Consider the following 16,714-nt stretch of genomic DNA (forward strand, 5'->3'; position numbering starts at 1 on the left):
ACACATAGAAGACTGGCAGTAGAGAACATGGAAAGTTTATACTTACCATCATTTTAGTTGCTTTCTAATACTATAAATGCATTAATAGTAACATATATTCACTAACCACATGCATTTCATCCAAACTCATTTGCCAAGAAAATTAGTTTAATAGTCCATTTAATTCTGTAGGATATTGTATTTTCTTATTAATAATTAGAGTATTGTGGTGCATTCTCTAAATCATTCAGTAGACATATAACTTTTGATTAATGATAATTTTAAATGTAGCTCTGAAATTTCATATGTAACAGTAGGTTAGAGTACATAATTCAGGCACTATGTTAGATTTTCAGATTAATAAATATCAGGTGATGAAATGTGCAAAATATTGCATCAGCAGGATTGTATATGCTGTACATTTTTGCCTGATTCTTTAAGATCTCAAGACCAACTTTAAGTTTCTGGTTGTATAATTTCATATGTAATAAGCAATTAAGTTTATATTTTGTAGTACTTATAGTAATAATTTCTCCAGTCCTCCTTAATGCCCCCCTCCACCATGGAAATTCTCAAACAGAAACAAAAGTAGAGAGAATAGAAAATTATGGCTGGGAGCAGTGGCTCACACCTGTAATCCCAGCACTTTGAGAGGCTGAGGTGGGCAGATCACCTGAGGTCAGAAGTTCAAGACCAGCCTGGCCAACATGGTGAAACCCCGTTTCTACTGAAAATACAAACATTAGCCAGATATGGTGGCGTGCGTCTGTAATACCAGCTACTGGAGAGGCTGAGACAGGACAGTCGCTTGAATCTGGGAGACAAAGGTTGCAGTGAGCCAAAATTGCACCACTGCACTCTAGTCTGGGTGACAGAGTGAGACTCTGTCTCAAAAAAAAATCAAAAAAAAAAAATTAAACTTTCATCTATCCATCATCTGGCTTCAAGAGTTGTCAACTCATGGCTAGTTTTGTGGCCTGGATACCTCTTTCTCTTTGTCTCCCTCAGACCTGTTTTGTTTGTTGTTGAAGAAGAAATTGAGGTATTTCTCTTTTCCAGTTTCCTGCAGTCTGGATTTGCATCCCTTTAATGGTGCATGCCATGTCCCTTTGTCCTGTATATTTCCTGTGAATTAGGTCTAGAGGCTTGATCAGGTTGAGGATCTTTTTCCCCCTAGTAAAAACACAGATGGTATATGTATATGTTAATACTCTTCATTTAAAAACTGAGCAGCATGAAAACGTTTCTATTTTGATTTTTCTATAAAGCATTTTATACTAAAATAGAGCATGGGTAACAGAAGGATATTTATAATCAGGGCCACTAGATGTCTCCCACCTACTCTTTATGTTATCTGTGCCATCCACAAAAGATCTTTGTCACCTTCAGAACTCTGCTGGTTCCTTGTGACTCCTGATGTACCAATCCCAAAATCTGTTGGTTGTTCTTTACTTTCAGAGACTGGCAAGTAGAAATTACTATATGAGTTTTATAATTTTTGATTTTTAAAGCTTTAAAGGCTTATTTTATATGGAGTATTACACTTCTGTACTTATAGTTTTTACTACACTTGTTGATGATTTTTGTCATTGAGAATTTTAAAAAATTCTACCAACTCTTATATTTAAGGAGCTTACTTCCTGGGCAAACATTAGGCAGGACTTGTTTTTAAAAACTATGTTACTTGAGTTTCCTATAATTTTTAAAGTAATTTTCTACTATTTTAATGTTCCACATAAAATCCCAATTTATCCTGAGAACAGGGGAAAACTAATGCACACTTTTTTCATCATCATTCTCTGAAATCTATTTTTAAATTCTGGACATAGTTGAGGACACAGTGAATAGTTTCATATCCTGCAGCTCTGGTATTGGTAGGTGGCTTTGTACCACTGGCTGAAACAATCACCCTAAAGTCAGCTTTACCAGCTCGTCCTGTTCTTGTACAGATGAAGCCTGACTGAAGAGAGATGGCTTTTCTGCTGCCTTGATGCCACTATTTTTGTTTAGAAATGTTTTGAGGATGCCTAAAAAACAATCTAAAAGAGAATAAAACTTTAGATTTTAAAATAAGTAATGCATAAAATATATTTTCATCCCATTTTTGACCTCACCTCATTCTTTAGCCATCCCTTATAGATGAGAAGTTTAACATAGCACCTTCCAAATTTAATATATCCCAGAACCTGTTTTTCTTGGACATTTATTAACATCTCAAAAACATAAGGAAGAAAGTTTGGGAAGTGCTGATCAGCTACATTGCTCTTTTTATGTCTGTATCAAGAGATAACATTACTTTTGATGAGAATTCTTGTTCTAATGGGAGGGGTACATAAGACAGGTTTGACAATCATTATAATGAGAGATAGCAATTGGTTAGAGACATAAGAACCCTGGATGAAATAATGTAACAGTCAAGACTAGTAAATAACCACTATAGAGAGATTCAGAAAAGCTACAGGCAAGAGAAGCCATTTTAGTTGGGCATGGGAAGGCAGATAGGGATTTGGTGTTGCAGCGATGGAAGCCGTGAGGGGATGTGAGCAAAGGCATGGAAGCAGGAGAATGTGAGGCACGTTGGAAGGAAAGCAGTGGGTGGCTGTTTGACTGCAAGATGAAGTACTGTGGGATGGGAGGAGAAGGTCTAGCAGGTGATAGTTTTGGAAAATTAGGTTCAATTCCACATTACAGAGGTTGGACTCTAGGAGGCCATAAGAATAACAATGAAGGCTGCACTTCAAAGAGGTCAGTGTGGCAGTAGTTTTTGAGTTGGGAGCCAACACCATGCAGTGACTCAGGTGAGTGGGGCAAGGTGAGGAAGTCTTGAGTCAGGACACTGGTGTGGAGGTGGAGGACAAGACAGCCCCTTGGAAGGGTTAACAGCCTAGGAGAGGGTGGGCTCAGAAAGGGGTCTGGTTGTTGAGGGCACAGTTCAAACACAAATGTTATTAAATAGAATCATGAATCAATCAATTGCTATGAAATTAATGTTAGTTAAGTTTCCTCCTATTCTTAGTTCTAGAGCCAGTACAAAAGCCTCATGAAGGTCCTGGAGAAATGGGGAAGCCAGTCGTCATTCCTAAAGAGGATCAAGAAAAGATGAAAGAGATGTTTAAAATCAATCAGTTCAATTTAATGGCAAGTGAGATGATTGCACTCAACAGATCTTTACCAGATGTTAGGTTAGAAGGGTAAGTACCTTTTGTGGTCCTGATAGTATGTGAATGAAAAGTATATTCTGAATTTTCAGTAAATTGCACTTGAGTGCTGATTGTTCTTAAGGCAAATGTTATATCACTATGTTACTACTTACCCCACTTAGAAAATAATTAAATGCTGATAGAAATAATATCTCAAGATTATTAGCACTATATATTTCAGGCATTGGAAGATAATTATTTATCTTAATGGATTAGAAGGGGATTTTAAACTTCATTATTACCAAAATACTCACATACTCAACTTTTTACAAAAAGATTTAAGTTGTATGTAACTTGAAACAGTGAAATACACAGTCGTAAGTATACAGCTCACTGAATTTTTTGCTATGTATACACCTTTGTAACCATCAGCCAAATCAAGACATAGAATGATCCCATCACCCCGAAAGTCTCCTTATGTTTTTTGTAGTCATTACTTACATCCCCAGAGGCAGCCATTATGTTGACCTCTCTAAACATAGATTAGTTTTGTCTCTTTTTGAACTTTTTATGATGGATCCACACCATTTTTTGTGCCTTTAAGATTCATATTGTTGCATGTATCAGAATTTTATTATTTTCTACTGCAAATAGTGATTTGTAATATGAATATGCCATTGTTTATTTATACATTGATAGGCCTTTGGATTATTTCTACTTTTTGACCACTATAAATAAAGCTATTGTGACATTCTTGTTCATGTCTTTTGGAGGACTTAAGTGCCCATTACTGTATGCTATGTACTAGAGAAAGGAATAGGTTATGCATTTATATAGCACTAGCATGTGCTACCAAATATTTTCCCAAAATGTTTATACCAATTTACACTCCTATCAGCAATATATTAATTAGATGTCCAGTTGCTCTATAAGAAGAAGGTAATACAAGGTACTAGAGTACAATAGGCCCAGTTAAAAGCAAGCAAACTGTACAGAAAATAGGTAGAGTAAGTGAACATGTACATTCTGTGCTGAGGCCCCCTAAACTCCTTGCTCCCATTGATGCTGGCAGCCAAGCTTGCCTCCTCCAGAGAAGAGACTGGGAGATCTTTCTCATCAGAATTGGATAGCCCTAGAGAGAAGGGTAAGTACCTAGTGTGGTCCTGATAGTATGTGAATGAAAAATATGTGCTGAATTTCCAACAAATTGCACTTTAGTGCTGATTGACTTGGGAAAGTTTCCAACTTAATGGCACAGCCTGATCACCCTTAATGGAAACTCATAGTCAGTGAGTCCTACTAATGTGTTTAGGCCTCATATTCAGTCTCCTGGTCTTCCATTCTTAATAACAAATAGGTAAGCAAGGAATACTAGACATCTCAGGAAACCCTCAACAAACAGAGAAAAGCAACTTTGAGGAAACAAAAACTATTAAGGTAGAACACATAAAGAGAAATAACTAATAACCTCAACAAAATAGAGAATATATTACAACCATAAAATGAGAATAGGATACTATTCAAAAGATACACTGAGAGAACCAGAAAGAGCTTTTGAAAATAAAAAAAAGAAAAATGCACCAAAGAGATGGACAACAGTAAAATTATATGAACATTGAAATAACCATCAAGAAATCCAATATTTTAATAATAGGAGTCTCAAAAAGAATTTTAAAAATAGGGAACAGAAAATTTATCCACAAAATTTTCCATAACTGAACTGCACAAATTTTCAAATTGAAAGAGCCCACCAACTTTTTTGGACAATAGATGAAAATAGACTGTACTCCAAGACATTGTGACTTTCAGAACACTGAGGATTTCAACCCCCAGAGGGGAAAAAAAGACCTTTTACAGGTTTCTTGAGAGGCGAAAGCAGGTCACAATCAAAAGGTTATTAATCAGAATGCCTTCAGACTTCTCAGCAACTCTAGAAACAAAGGAGCAAAATTCTAAAAGAAAATAATTTCCAATCTAAAATGTTATATTCGGCCAAACTTGCAATAAAGTGCACAGGTTAAATAAGGATATTTTTGGACATGCAAGATTTCAAAACATTGAACTCCCAAGCATCCATTCTTAGGAAGTTACTAGAGATAAGACGCTACCATTTAAAACCTTGGTTTTAAATAAACCAAGGACAAGAAAGACATAGAATGTAAAAAACAGGAGATTCAGCTTGTGTAAAAAATGGTGAGAATGACCAGAAGATGATGAAGGGAGAGCCTGAGTGAGAGTTGCACAGGCAGAGGCGACCAGCCCAGATGGAGCCAGTGAGAAAATTCCAGAAGAGACTTCAAGAAGATGCCACTGAAGTTACACCTGATATGGCTGAATGTCTAGAGTAGATTTAGATAATTGTTAGGAAGTTTGGGATTGAAATACATAGAAAACCATAGTAAGAAAAAAATTAAATGAGCATTACCTTCAGGGAAAACTTTAAAAAAATTGTTCAGAGAAAACAAAAGTAATCATAGTTTACTACTACATGGCTTAGCCATGAATAAGTCATAATAAGGTAACTGTTGAATATTGTGCATGTAAAAATTAAACCAAGGAGATGAAGAGTATCTCTTTATCTGGCAAGTTGATTAAGTGGAGATCAGTCAAGAGAAGCTTAATTTGTAAAGATTTTTCACAAACCATTTGCTTTCCTAAAAATTTAAACATTGTTGAAGAAAACTATGGACTCTCCACAGTCTGCAGTTAAAATGATGCCTGTATTATAAACAACCTTACGTTTACTTCAAGAGCCTCAATCAACTATTATTGTTTCTGGTAGAATTGTTTTTGTCATTTTAATAACCCCCCTAAGTATATCACCACTCTCAACACATTTTATTAAACATTTATGTCTTTTTGTCTTTAAGTGGTTTTTGAAGATACTTTTATTAATGAGTACCTTTTAAGTGCATTGTAAGTCACCAGTTTTTGGACATTGAACAGCTTTATGATATTAGGAACAGTGTTGAAATGGTGTGATACAAATGCTTGTGCACCAAGTTTCAGACTTTGAAGACTATTCAGACTTGACGAAGTCCACTTTTGTGAAAGCTGCCAATACACAGTCCTTCTGGCCAACCGCTGGGGCTCTGTGGGACTGGGCTGCCTAGGAGATAGTGCAGAGTCACTGAGTAGCCTTTTTATATCTTCACTCCATCTCTGGACTGATAACCTTTTAAAAAAAAAAAAAAGTTTTAGAAGACTTTTTATTATGGAAAATTTCAAATGTATACAAAAATAGAGATAATAATGTAATGAATCCTCATGTATTTACCACCCAGCTTCAACAATTCCTAACAGTTTTGTCTTATGAATTCTTCTACCCTCTGAGATGTCCCCCAACAATCTTTGCCTCCTGGTATTCACACCTCTTTGTAGTCTCCATCTTGCACTAAGATTGGTTTGTGTGAGCAATAGAACATGGTGCAAGTAAAATGGAGTATCTCCTTCAATATTATGTTATCAAATATGCTGTGGCTTCCATGTTGGTCTTTTACTCTTGCTGTGATCATTTGCTCTGGGATAAGCCCCTGACACAATAGGTGCAGCCCTGTGTCGACACCTGTGTGGTTTATGGCTTTTTGTGAACAACTAAGGAAGTAAGATTAGAAGCATATTCTCCAGCCCCAAGCAAAGACAAAACATTTCTAAATATTTCAGTATGTAGCTCTGAAAGATAAGGACTCATAGAAAAGAAAAATAAAGATCATTATACCATTTTCACCCCCTAAAAATAACATAAACAGTGATCCCTTCATATCATAAAATACCCAGTTAATATTCAATCTTCCCTGGTTATGACATATATATTTCTTTTTTTATAGTGTAGGTGTCAGGATCAAAATTGCAGCTGGTGGATATTCTCTTAAGTCTCTTTTAGTCTGTAGGTTCCTTCTCTGTTTTTTTTCCTCACAGTTTATTATTTGAAGAATCTAGGTAGAATGCCTTACATCTTTTCTCAGCCTACATTTTGCTGACTGCATCACTGTGGTGTCATTTGAACATGTTCTTCAGTTCCCTGTCCTGTGAATTGGTAGTTAGACCTAAAGGCATATCATACCAATATCCTTAAAGTCAAGTAAATTGTGTGCTTGTGGTATTAAAGGTGTGAGATCTGGCCCATAATATGCATTGTTATTGGACAGGTTCATTACATGTTTCATTTGTCTGTTTTCTCTTTTTGTAGCTCCTGTTAGCTAGGCATTAAGTGCACTGAGGAAGAAAATATGTTATCAAAGTTGATAATGTGAATGCTGCATATCAAAACTTGTGAAATGTAGCTAATTCCATGCTTAGGTGATAATATATACCTTTAAATGCATATGACTTTTTTAAAAAGAAGATGGAAAGTTACTGAACTAACCATCTTAAGAAATTAGATGGTTAGTTCTAAGGAACGTGTTAAAGGAACACGTTAAAGAGAATAAGTAGAAGGAAGAGTGGAAACTTAAAGCTTGGAAACTTAGGAAATAAAAACGTACAGTAGAGGAACAGCAAAGTCAAAAGTTCATGGGAAAAAAATGATAAAATTGACTAATCAAGAACATAAGAGTCACAAATCCATAAAAGGAGTGAAAGGTGGCGTCATTACAGATCCAGACCTTAAAAGATAATATATCACAAAGATGAGAAATTATAAAGTAGAATACAAACATCGAGTATAGAGGCTCAACAAAGCTGAAAGTTCTTTGGAAAAAAATCAACAAAATCAAAAAACGCTCTCCTAAATAGCGGATAATGGTGTGAAAAAGACAGCATCCCTACACATCTTGCAGACATTTGAAAGATTATACATAGATTATATGAGGTTTTTAAAAATAGTCAAACTCATAGAGGCAGGGTGTAGAATAGTAGTTGCCAGGGTCCGGTGGCAGGGGAGAAATGAGGAGATGCTGATTAGTGGGCATAAAGTTTCAGTTATGCAAGATGAATAAGGACTAGATAACCTGCTATACAGTATTGTGCCTGTAGATAACAATACTGCATTGTACCCTTAAAAACCTATTAAAAGGGTAGATCTCATGGTAAGTGTTCTTACCACAATGACATAAAGATAAGATTATAAGTGAATATTATAAATATCCCAATTTTTTAAAATTTAGATGAAATTGGTAGTTCCTAGAAAAATATAACTTAGTAAAATTGACATCAGAGAAAAGAAAATATAAGTTCTATAGCTATTAAGTAGAATTAATTATTTAAAATCATTACACACAGCTGGGCGCAATGACTCAGACCTGTAATCCCAGCACTTTGGGAGGCCGAGGCGGGCAGATTATGAGGTCAGGAGATCAAGACCGTCCTAGCTAACATGGTGAAACCCCGTCTCTACTAAAACTACAAAAAATTAGCCAGGCGTGGTGGCACGCGCCTGTAGTCCCAGCTACTCAGGAGGCTGAGGCAGAAGAATGGCGTGAGCTGGGGAGGCGGAGCTTGTAGTGAGCCCAGATCACACCACTGCACTCCAGCCTGAGCAACAGAGAGATTCCATCTCGAAGAAAAAAAAAAACTTCACACACAGACATTCACACAGTTAGACATAAACACAGACTTCCAGGCATAGATGGCTTTGCCAATGAAAATGAAGCAACATATCAAACTTATTTCATGAAATCAGCATGATCTTGATATGAAAATCTGACAAGGTTATTACAACAAAGAAATACTACAGACCAGTAATCTCGATATAGATGCAGATTTATAAGTGAAATCCAGCAATATATAGAATAAATAATTCATTAAAAATAAATTGGTTTATTCCAGGCATGTGAAGTTGGTTTAGGATTTGAAGATCGTTCAGATTCACCACATTTATAGGAAAACAGGTGATAAGTTATGTGATCATTTCATTAGATACAGGAAAAACATTTGATAAAATTTGTCACTGTCATGATAAAACCCCTTAGCAAACTAGGAATAGAAGGGAACTTCTTTAATCTGACAAAAGATTTCTAGAAAAACAAAACCCTCCCAGCAAATATCTATATTTAATAATAATGTTGTAAGCTTTCCCTTTGAGATTCGGAACATGACACAGATGCCTGTTAACACCACTTTTCTGTTCAGTGTCGTACTGGAGGTCTTAGCCAGTGTAAGGAGGCAAGCAAAAGAACTAACTGTTATAAGGACTGGAAGAGAGGAATTAAAATTTATTAAAATTTATTAATTTAAGAAGTTCATTAAAATTTTATTATGTGCAGTTGACATGATTGTGTATAACAAAAATCCAAAAGAATTAGAGGATTAGAATAAAAATGTGTTTAGAGACTGGTCACGGTGACTCACACCTGTAACCCTAGCACCTTGGGCACCTGAAGCAGGAAGATTGCTTGAGTCCAGGAATTCAAGACCAGCCTGAGCAACATGATGAGACCCCATCTCTACAAAAAAATTAAATAATCAGCTGGACACAGTGGTGCATGCCTGTAGTCCCAGCTGCTCAGGGGGCTGAGGCAGAAGGATAACTTGAGCTCAGGAGTTCGAGATTGCAGTGAGCCATGATTACACCACACTGCGCTCCAGCCTCGGTGACAGTGTGAGACTCTGTCTCAAAAAAAAAAAAAAATATTCAGCAAGGTTGAAGGTTTTAAGGTCTATATTAAAAAGAAAAATACATTACATTTCTATATGTTTTCTTACAAAAGCTAGAAAATAAAACAATTTTAAATATTATTTATAATGCAATCTGAAAATATAAAATATCCAAGAAAGGCTCTTCAGAGTAAATTCTAAAGCAAAGAAAAATTAAATACCTAAATAAATGGAGAACTATCCCACATTCATGGGGTCAGACTCCTTAATATTATAAAGATGTTGGTTCTTTCTACATTCATTAGTAGGTTTAATGCAGTCCCAATCATAACCACGTATACATGTGTAATTTGACAAGTTGATTCTCAAATGTGACTGGAAATGCAAAGACCTGGAAGAGCTAGACATTCTTATAGAATTATTAAGATTTCTTAGAAAATTGTAATAATTAAGATAATGTGGTATTGTTGCAAGGATAGACAAGCAGATCAGTGGAACACAATAGCGAGTTCATGACCAGTCCCGTACATACTTGAACACTTGGTTTAGGACAAAGGTGGCACTATGTGGCAGTAGGAGAAGGATGATCTTCTAAAAAATGAACAAATCAATGATGCTGGGTCAACTTGATATGATTCAAGACAAAACTGAAACTGCATCTTTACCTCACATCATATGGAAAAATCAATTTTATATGTATTACCTGAAATAAACGTGAAGGCAAACCAGCAAAGCCCTAAAAGATCACATAGGAGAAAATATCTTTATGATCTTGGGGTAGGAAAGGACTTTGTTTTAGGTGTATTTCTACTAGATGGCTGGACTTTTTTTTTCTTTAAAATGACAGCCTACCATTTATTTATTTAATTTTTTGCTTCTCTCGTGCTCATGTTCGTAGGCAGCCTACCATTGAATGGACTCTCACTGTGTATATACACACATATATATTTTTGAGAGACAGGGTCTTGCTCTGTTGCCCAGACTGGAGTGCAGTGGCACAATCACAGCTGACTGCATCCTCAACCTCCTGGGCTCAAACAATCGTCCGACCTCAGACTCCTAAGTAACAAGGACTACAAGTACACACCACTACACTTGGCTAATTTTTTAAACGTTTTGTAGAGATGGGGGTCTCATGACACGTTGCCCAGGCTGGTACTTTGTATTTTAAATTTAATCTTTGGTTTTTAATAGATGACTTTTGTGCATATTATGACTTGATCTACATGTAGTATGACTTGATGTATTTGAACTTCTTTTAGGTTGAACCATGTGAAATTGATATTCAACCACTTTTGATGTATGAAAATGACAATTTCATAAAGTTTGACTTAATAAATCTTACTTTCTGTTTAGTATCTTTTTCATTTTTTTCCTCCTTTCCTGCTTTTCTAATTGATACAGTTTCAACTGGTAAAGTTTTAGTATTCATGTTTTTCTGTCTCTTGGTTTGGAAGCCGTACACTTTTCCTTTATTAGTAAGACCTAGGTATATTGTAATTGTCAAGGTGTAGATTTATCTTTATGTATCTACATGTTCAGTGCACGTAGTGTACTTTTGATGTGAGCACTGATATTATTCTTCAGTTGTGGGACATTCCTAGCTGTAATCTCAAATACTGCTGCTTCACTATTTCCTCCAGTCTGTTCTTTTGGAGCTACTTATATGCATATACTAGAGCTTCTCAATCTGTACTCTTATTTTTTCTTTGTTTGTTCCTTTTCAAATTGTCTCTAGGTAAATTGCTCGTTAATATCTTGATAGTGGCAAAGTCCAAGTCTGGCTCTGCCATTTACTGGCTATGTGGTTTAGGACGAGTTGCCTGACTTTTCTATCCCTCAGGTCCTTATCTCTAAGATAAAGAGAATTACAAGGGTGGTTGTGAGGATTTGTAAAGTGCTTTGCACACTTCCTGGAATCTAGGATACAGAGAAGGCCTCTGTTCAAGGAGTGAGCTCCAGGTCCCTTTTTGATTCTCAGGAAAAGCTGACTCCAAAGGGACTTTTCCATCTCCACTTTTTTTTCTTTATTTTTCTACTCATTTCTGGACTTCCAAAGCAGATTCACAATGAAATGCCAAGTGGTAAATATTAGATAGTATTTTCTTCAGCCTCGGCTGTGCTGGACAGAGGTAGTTAGCTGCTTTCCGTTCCTGCTCCCCGAGGTGGAAGGAAGAATGGTGTGGGATGGCCCTTGGAGTGCAGCTTTTTCACCACCTTTTGGAACCCAGAGAAACCTTGCTTATGTTCTAAGACATGGGCTTAACTGGTATGTAGCTGGCTGTGCCCAGATCATCCTGTCTGCCAATAACTTCTACTGCCTTGTACAGTCTCTAAGGGCATGTTTCCTGAAGGAAACTGGAGGGAAGAATGACATTATTACACTGTTCAGAAGAGTTAAATAGAAGTAACGGTCACTGAATAACTTTTCTAATGTGTGATCTTAGGGAAGGAAGGGTAAGACAGATTCCAAATCATCTAGTAAGCCAAATCCATCCTATATAGTTAGTCTTAAGATATTTAAAAAGTAATTTTAATAGCATTTATTGAATGCTTTATTATATACCAGTGTTATACACATTGTCATATTCAAACAGTTGGGCAAAGTAGTAGTAATGTGCTCAGTTTACAAATGGGGAAACTTGGACTTAGAGAAATTAAATGATTTGTCCAAAGTATAGTTAGTAAGTGACGCAAGTGAAATTTGAACCTAGGTCTCAGGGACAAAATATGTGCTCTGAATCACTATGCTTTGCCCTTAGTTTTATTGTTAGATCTTAGTTGATCTTCTCTGAATGAGAGTGTACAGAGGAGAAATTTTGTAACATTGCCAAACACTGCCTAACACTGCCTGGCAGGTAGCCAGACATCTTATGAAATATTGAGTTGTCATTGATAAATGCTAGTGACAGATGAAATTTAATGGGAGAAAAAGAATACATTGAAAATCATAGCTTGAAGGGACGTGGAGGAGAGCATTGGATTATACATGCATAGTCACCTTGATGTGGAAATTTCTTGAAAATTCTTCTTTTCTTGGCTCTTCTTTCATACTGTAGTTCTTGACATATATATATGGATGATTGATGAGCAGTATAAGTTTTATCATAATTTGTGGATTTAACTTGTAGTTCTGTTACTTACTAGCTGCTATCATGAGCAATCTACTTTATTACTCTAAGCCTCAGTTTCCTCATCTGTAAAATTTGGAGAGTAATTCCTCTGTCTTAGGGTTGTTATAAGCATACATGGGATAATATATTTAAACCTCTTAACGCAGTTTCAGGCATTTAATAAAAAGTCAGAAGGACCTTTGCAGGCCAGTGCCCTGAGATAGGATAAATAGAGTAGGACTTTTTTAGAGATGGGGTCTCACTTTGTTGCCCAGGCTGATCTCAAACCCCTGGGCTCAAGTGATCCTCTTGCCACAGCCTTGCAAAGTGCTGGATTGCAGATGTGAGCCACTGCATCCAGCCAGAGTAGGACTATAACAATTGAAAAATGTTAGTAATAGTAAATACCAAGCAACTTCTGTAGTTCTGTATTTCTGAATTGTTAGGTACAGTCATGTGTTATTTGATGACTGGGGTATGTTCTGAGAAATAGGTCATTAGACAATTTTGTCATTGTGTAAACATTATAGAGTGTACTTACACAAACCTAGATGGTACAGCCTACTACACACCTAGGCTATAAGGTATAGCCTATTACTCCCAGTCTGTTAACCTGCGTAGTATATTTCTGTACTGAATACTGTAGGCAATTGTAGTACAATAGTGTTTGTGTATCTAAACATATAAAAGATACAGTATAAATATGGTATAAAAGATGAAAAATGGTACACCTGTATAGGGCACTTACCATGAATGGAGCTTGCAGAAGTGGAAGTTGCTCTGGGTGAGTAAGTGAGTGCTGAGTGAATGTGAAGGCCTAAGACATTACTGTATACACTGCTGTAGACTTTATCAACACTGTACACTTAGGCTCTTCTAAATGTATTTTGCAGATTAAGTAATTATGCTAGTATGTTGATGGTGGCTACAGTGACACAGGCCATAGGTATTTTTCAGTTCCATTATAATGATATGGGACTACCATCGTATATGTGGTCTGTTGTTGTGGGGGTGCTACTGAAGCTCAGCGGGGTGAATGTCCTGGGTATCCACCACATTCCACTGGCAACCGCACAGTATGAGGGAGAGGAAAACAAATGGAAGCACACTGGAACCGGGGAGGGAAGTTTCTTCCTCCTGCATTGTCCCTGCAGCACCTTCTACCTACAGAGCTTATGCATGCATCATGCATACTGCAAAGGAGAAATGCTTATAGGGGCCAGTTTCATTATCACAGTGCAGGTAATAAAAGGTATGGGTACACTACATGGCAATGATGAGTCATCTCCAAGAGCTAATGTATTATGTGTTTGTGGACGCTTGCGTTTTAAAAATTGTTTTAATTTATGATGGTAAACATTAATAGCCATAATCCACACAAACAAAAAGCCCTTTGGGGTCCTCGGTTTCTAAGTGTGTAAAGGGATTATAAGTCAAAAAGTTTGAGAACTGTTGCTTTATATTGTTCCCTTTAAGTAATGTTCAAAAAATCAGGCAAAACTCATCAGTAGTACTACAAGTCCTGTAAAGTGGTTACCTTGGACAGGGACACAAAGGAAGCCTCTGGGGTATTGGTAATGGTCTGTTTCTTCATCTGGGTGCTGACTACTTGATGCTTTCACTGTGGAAATTCGTTCAGCTTATGATTTGTTACACTTATGATTTGTCAACTGTTTGTATGTATATATTTCAGTAGAAAGTTAAGACTCTTCCCTTTCTTCCTAACCTATACCTTGCTGTTAAACCTGTATGTAACTTTTAGAAATCAGCATAAACTGGTGGGGTGCAGTGGCTCACGCCTGTAATCCCAGCACTTTGAGAGGCCAAGGCGGGCAGATCACGAGGTCAGGAGATTGAGACCGTCCTAGCTAACACGGTGAAACCCCGTCTCTAGTAAAAATACAAAAAATTAGTCGGGCATGGTGGCGGGCACCTGTAGGACCAGCTACTGGGGAGGCTGAGGCAGGAGAATGGCGTGAACCCAGGAGGTGGAGCTTGCAGTGAGCCGAGATCGTGCCACTGCACTCCAGCCTGGGTGACAGAGCGAGACTCCGTCTCAAAAAAAAAAAAGAAATTAGCATAAACTTACACTGGCTCGTTTTCATAACTGAGGATAAAAGTCTCACTTGGGCAAGTGTGGAAGAGAGCTGCTTCCTGAACATGGCCTGTGGCCTTTCTGCTCATCCTCAGCTCTGTGTTCTATGAATCTGTCCCCCTACCCACTTCAAACCCCAAAACACGAAAGGACAGGTGGTTTCTTGATTGGAAAAGCTTAGCTAGAATGCTAAAGAGCTCTTTGGTTCTTCTCAAGTGCCTTGTGGCTCTTCCAGGTTAGGGTGTGTGTTTGTGTGTGTTTGTACCTGTTCTGAGGTTAATTATGGTTGTTTAATATTTTCTCTATGTTTCCTCATTTGCTTTGAGAGAATATTAACTTATGAATTTGTTATGGTCTCTGATTGAGCATTTGATTTAAAAAATTATTTCCTTTTTTATCATCTGTTCTTCTGGATCCTAATATTGCTTCTCTCTCTGATTCTTCCATCCAGTTTCTTTCTATTGTTCCTATAATCTTATAATCTTACTTCCTCTCCATACAGTTTTAGAATTTTATTCTTTAACATATTATACAAGTAGTAAATTTGGGTTATCACTTCTCTTCTGCAGAACCTGCTGTCTCCACATTTTTCTGTCTTCCTTTCTGTTTCCTAGCCATAGACATGGCTAACAGTACCATTTGTACACTGTACATCTTTCATGCATCACTTGATTTTATTATTTTATTTTATTTTATTTTGGTAAGGTAGCAACTATATAGCCACCTTGGCTGTTTCCTGCTTCCCAATTCTACAATAATAATAAGTAGGATTCACTTGGGAAAAGAGATTGTATGTGTGGCATAATAAGATTCAGCTAAATAATATAAGAAACTCTTTTTCTGACCCCCTTTTACCCATACATAGGCCATTCCTGACTTCAGAGTCTTATTCCAGGAGTCTGTGCATCAGGCATTCAAGATACAGCTTGCTCAGCTATGGTGTACCTGAAACTAGTACTAATTATATACATAAATATTCTAGCCACCATTTATAACAGAGTTTTGATGGGAAACTATTTTCAAAAGTATTATTAGGACTGCTGAGTACACATCTTTTCCCCCTCTAGCCTAGTCTTTTGGGTCCCACCTCTTTAGCCTAGACTTAGAAGGAGAGAGCTGCAGACAGGGTGGCAGGCTGTGTGGGCCTTCTTGTGGTTATTAGAGTGAACATAGGGAGCAGGCAGTGAAATGGAAATGAGGCTGTGGGTTTTCTGGATCAGTGGGTAGAGGGGAGGTTACTGTTAGGAGATGGAGACCATCCTGTGAAAGGGGTCTTGGGCATGGTGAAGAGGGAGAGAGGGGCTGCAGTGGAATATATCGAAGGACAGGGACAGCTACTTGTTTCTCCTTGTCTCCTGGCAGAAAGAAAGGACAAGGGCTGATGGGGCCCCTACAGTGACTTCTTTCAGCCCTTTTACTTTGTCATCTTTTTACCCTTCGCTTTTCCTTTTCTTCCAACTGCCAACTGGCAGCCCTAGGGTAGAGTGTTCGATAAGAAGAGTTATTTCAGCAGCTTCAGAAGAGGAGTCTTGTTTGTGTTTTCTTCATTTCCTCCCCATCCTTCCCTTTTTCCACTCCCACTGACAGGTGATTACACTTGAGACTGGGGAGTGGAAAGTTTGAGGAGCTTGAGAGAGAGCAGGGAATAAAGGAAGAGAGAGGAGGGTGGAGCAACTGTTAGAATTGGGGATACCTGGGAGATAATTATATATGCACTGTTTAGGGGGGGCTTATGTTCTAAAGCACATCTCTTGATCTCAGGTTACCTACTGCTGTTACTGTTCTCTGATAGGCTGTTATCTAGTAATTTCATCTAGCTAACAAGGTTGAAAGAAGAGACTATGTTGCCTAAC

At 37.3% G+C, this 16,714-nt stretch overlaps 1 protein-coding gene across 3 annotated transcripts in view; it reads left to right on the forward strand.

Annotated features, from left to right (window-relative positions):
* GALNT1 (polypeptide N-acetylgalactosaminyltransferase 1) overlaps positions 1 to 16,714 on the forward strand; it is a 130,569-nt gene that overhangs the window by 79,103 nt on the left and 34,752 nt on the right. For all 3 annotated transcript variants that reach the window (XM_063653549.1, XM_054460461.2, XM_054460463.2), the window contains one exon: positions 2,996 to 3,170. In XM_063653549.1, coding sequence (XP_063509619.1) covers positions 2,996 to 3,170 — 175 coding nt within the window. The remainder of the gene's footprint in view (positions 1 to 2,995; positions 3,171 to 16,714) is intronic.

This window comes from Pongo pygmaeus, chromosome 17 (assembly GCF_028885625.2).
Source record: "Pongo pygmaeus isolate AG05252 chromosome 17, NHGRI_mPonPyg2-v2.0_pri, whole genome shotgun sequence".
Taxonomy (NCBI): domain Eukaryota; kingdom Metazoa; phylum Chordata; class Mammalia; order Primates; family Hominidae; genus Pongo; species Pongo pygmaeus.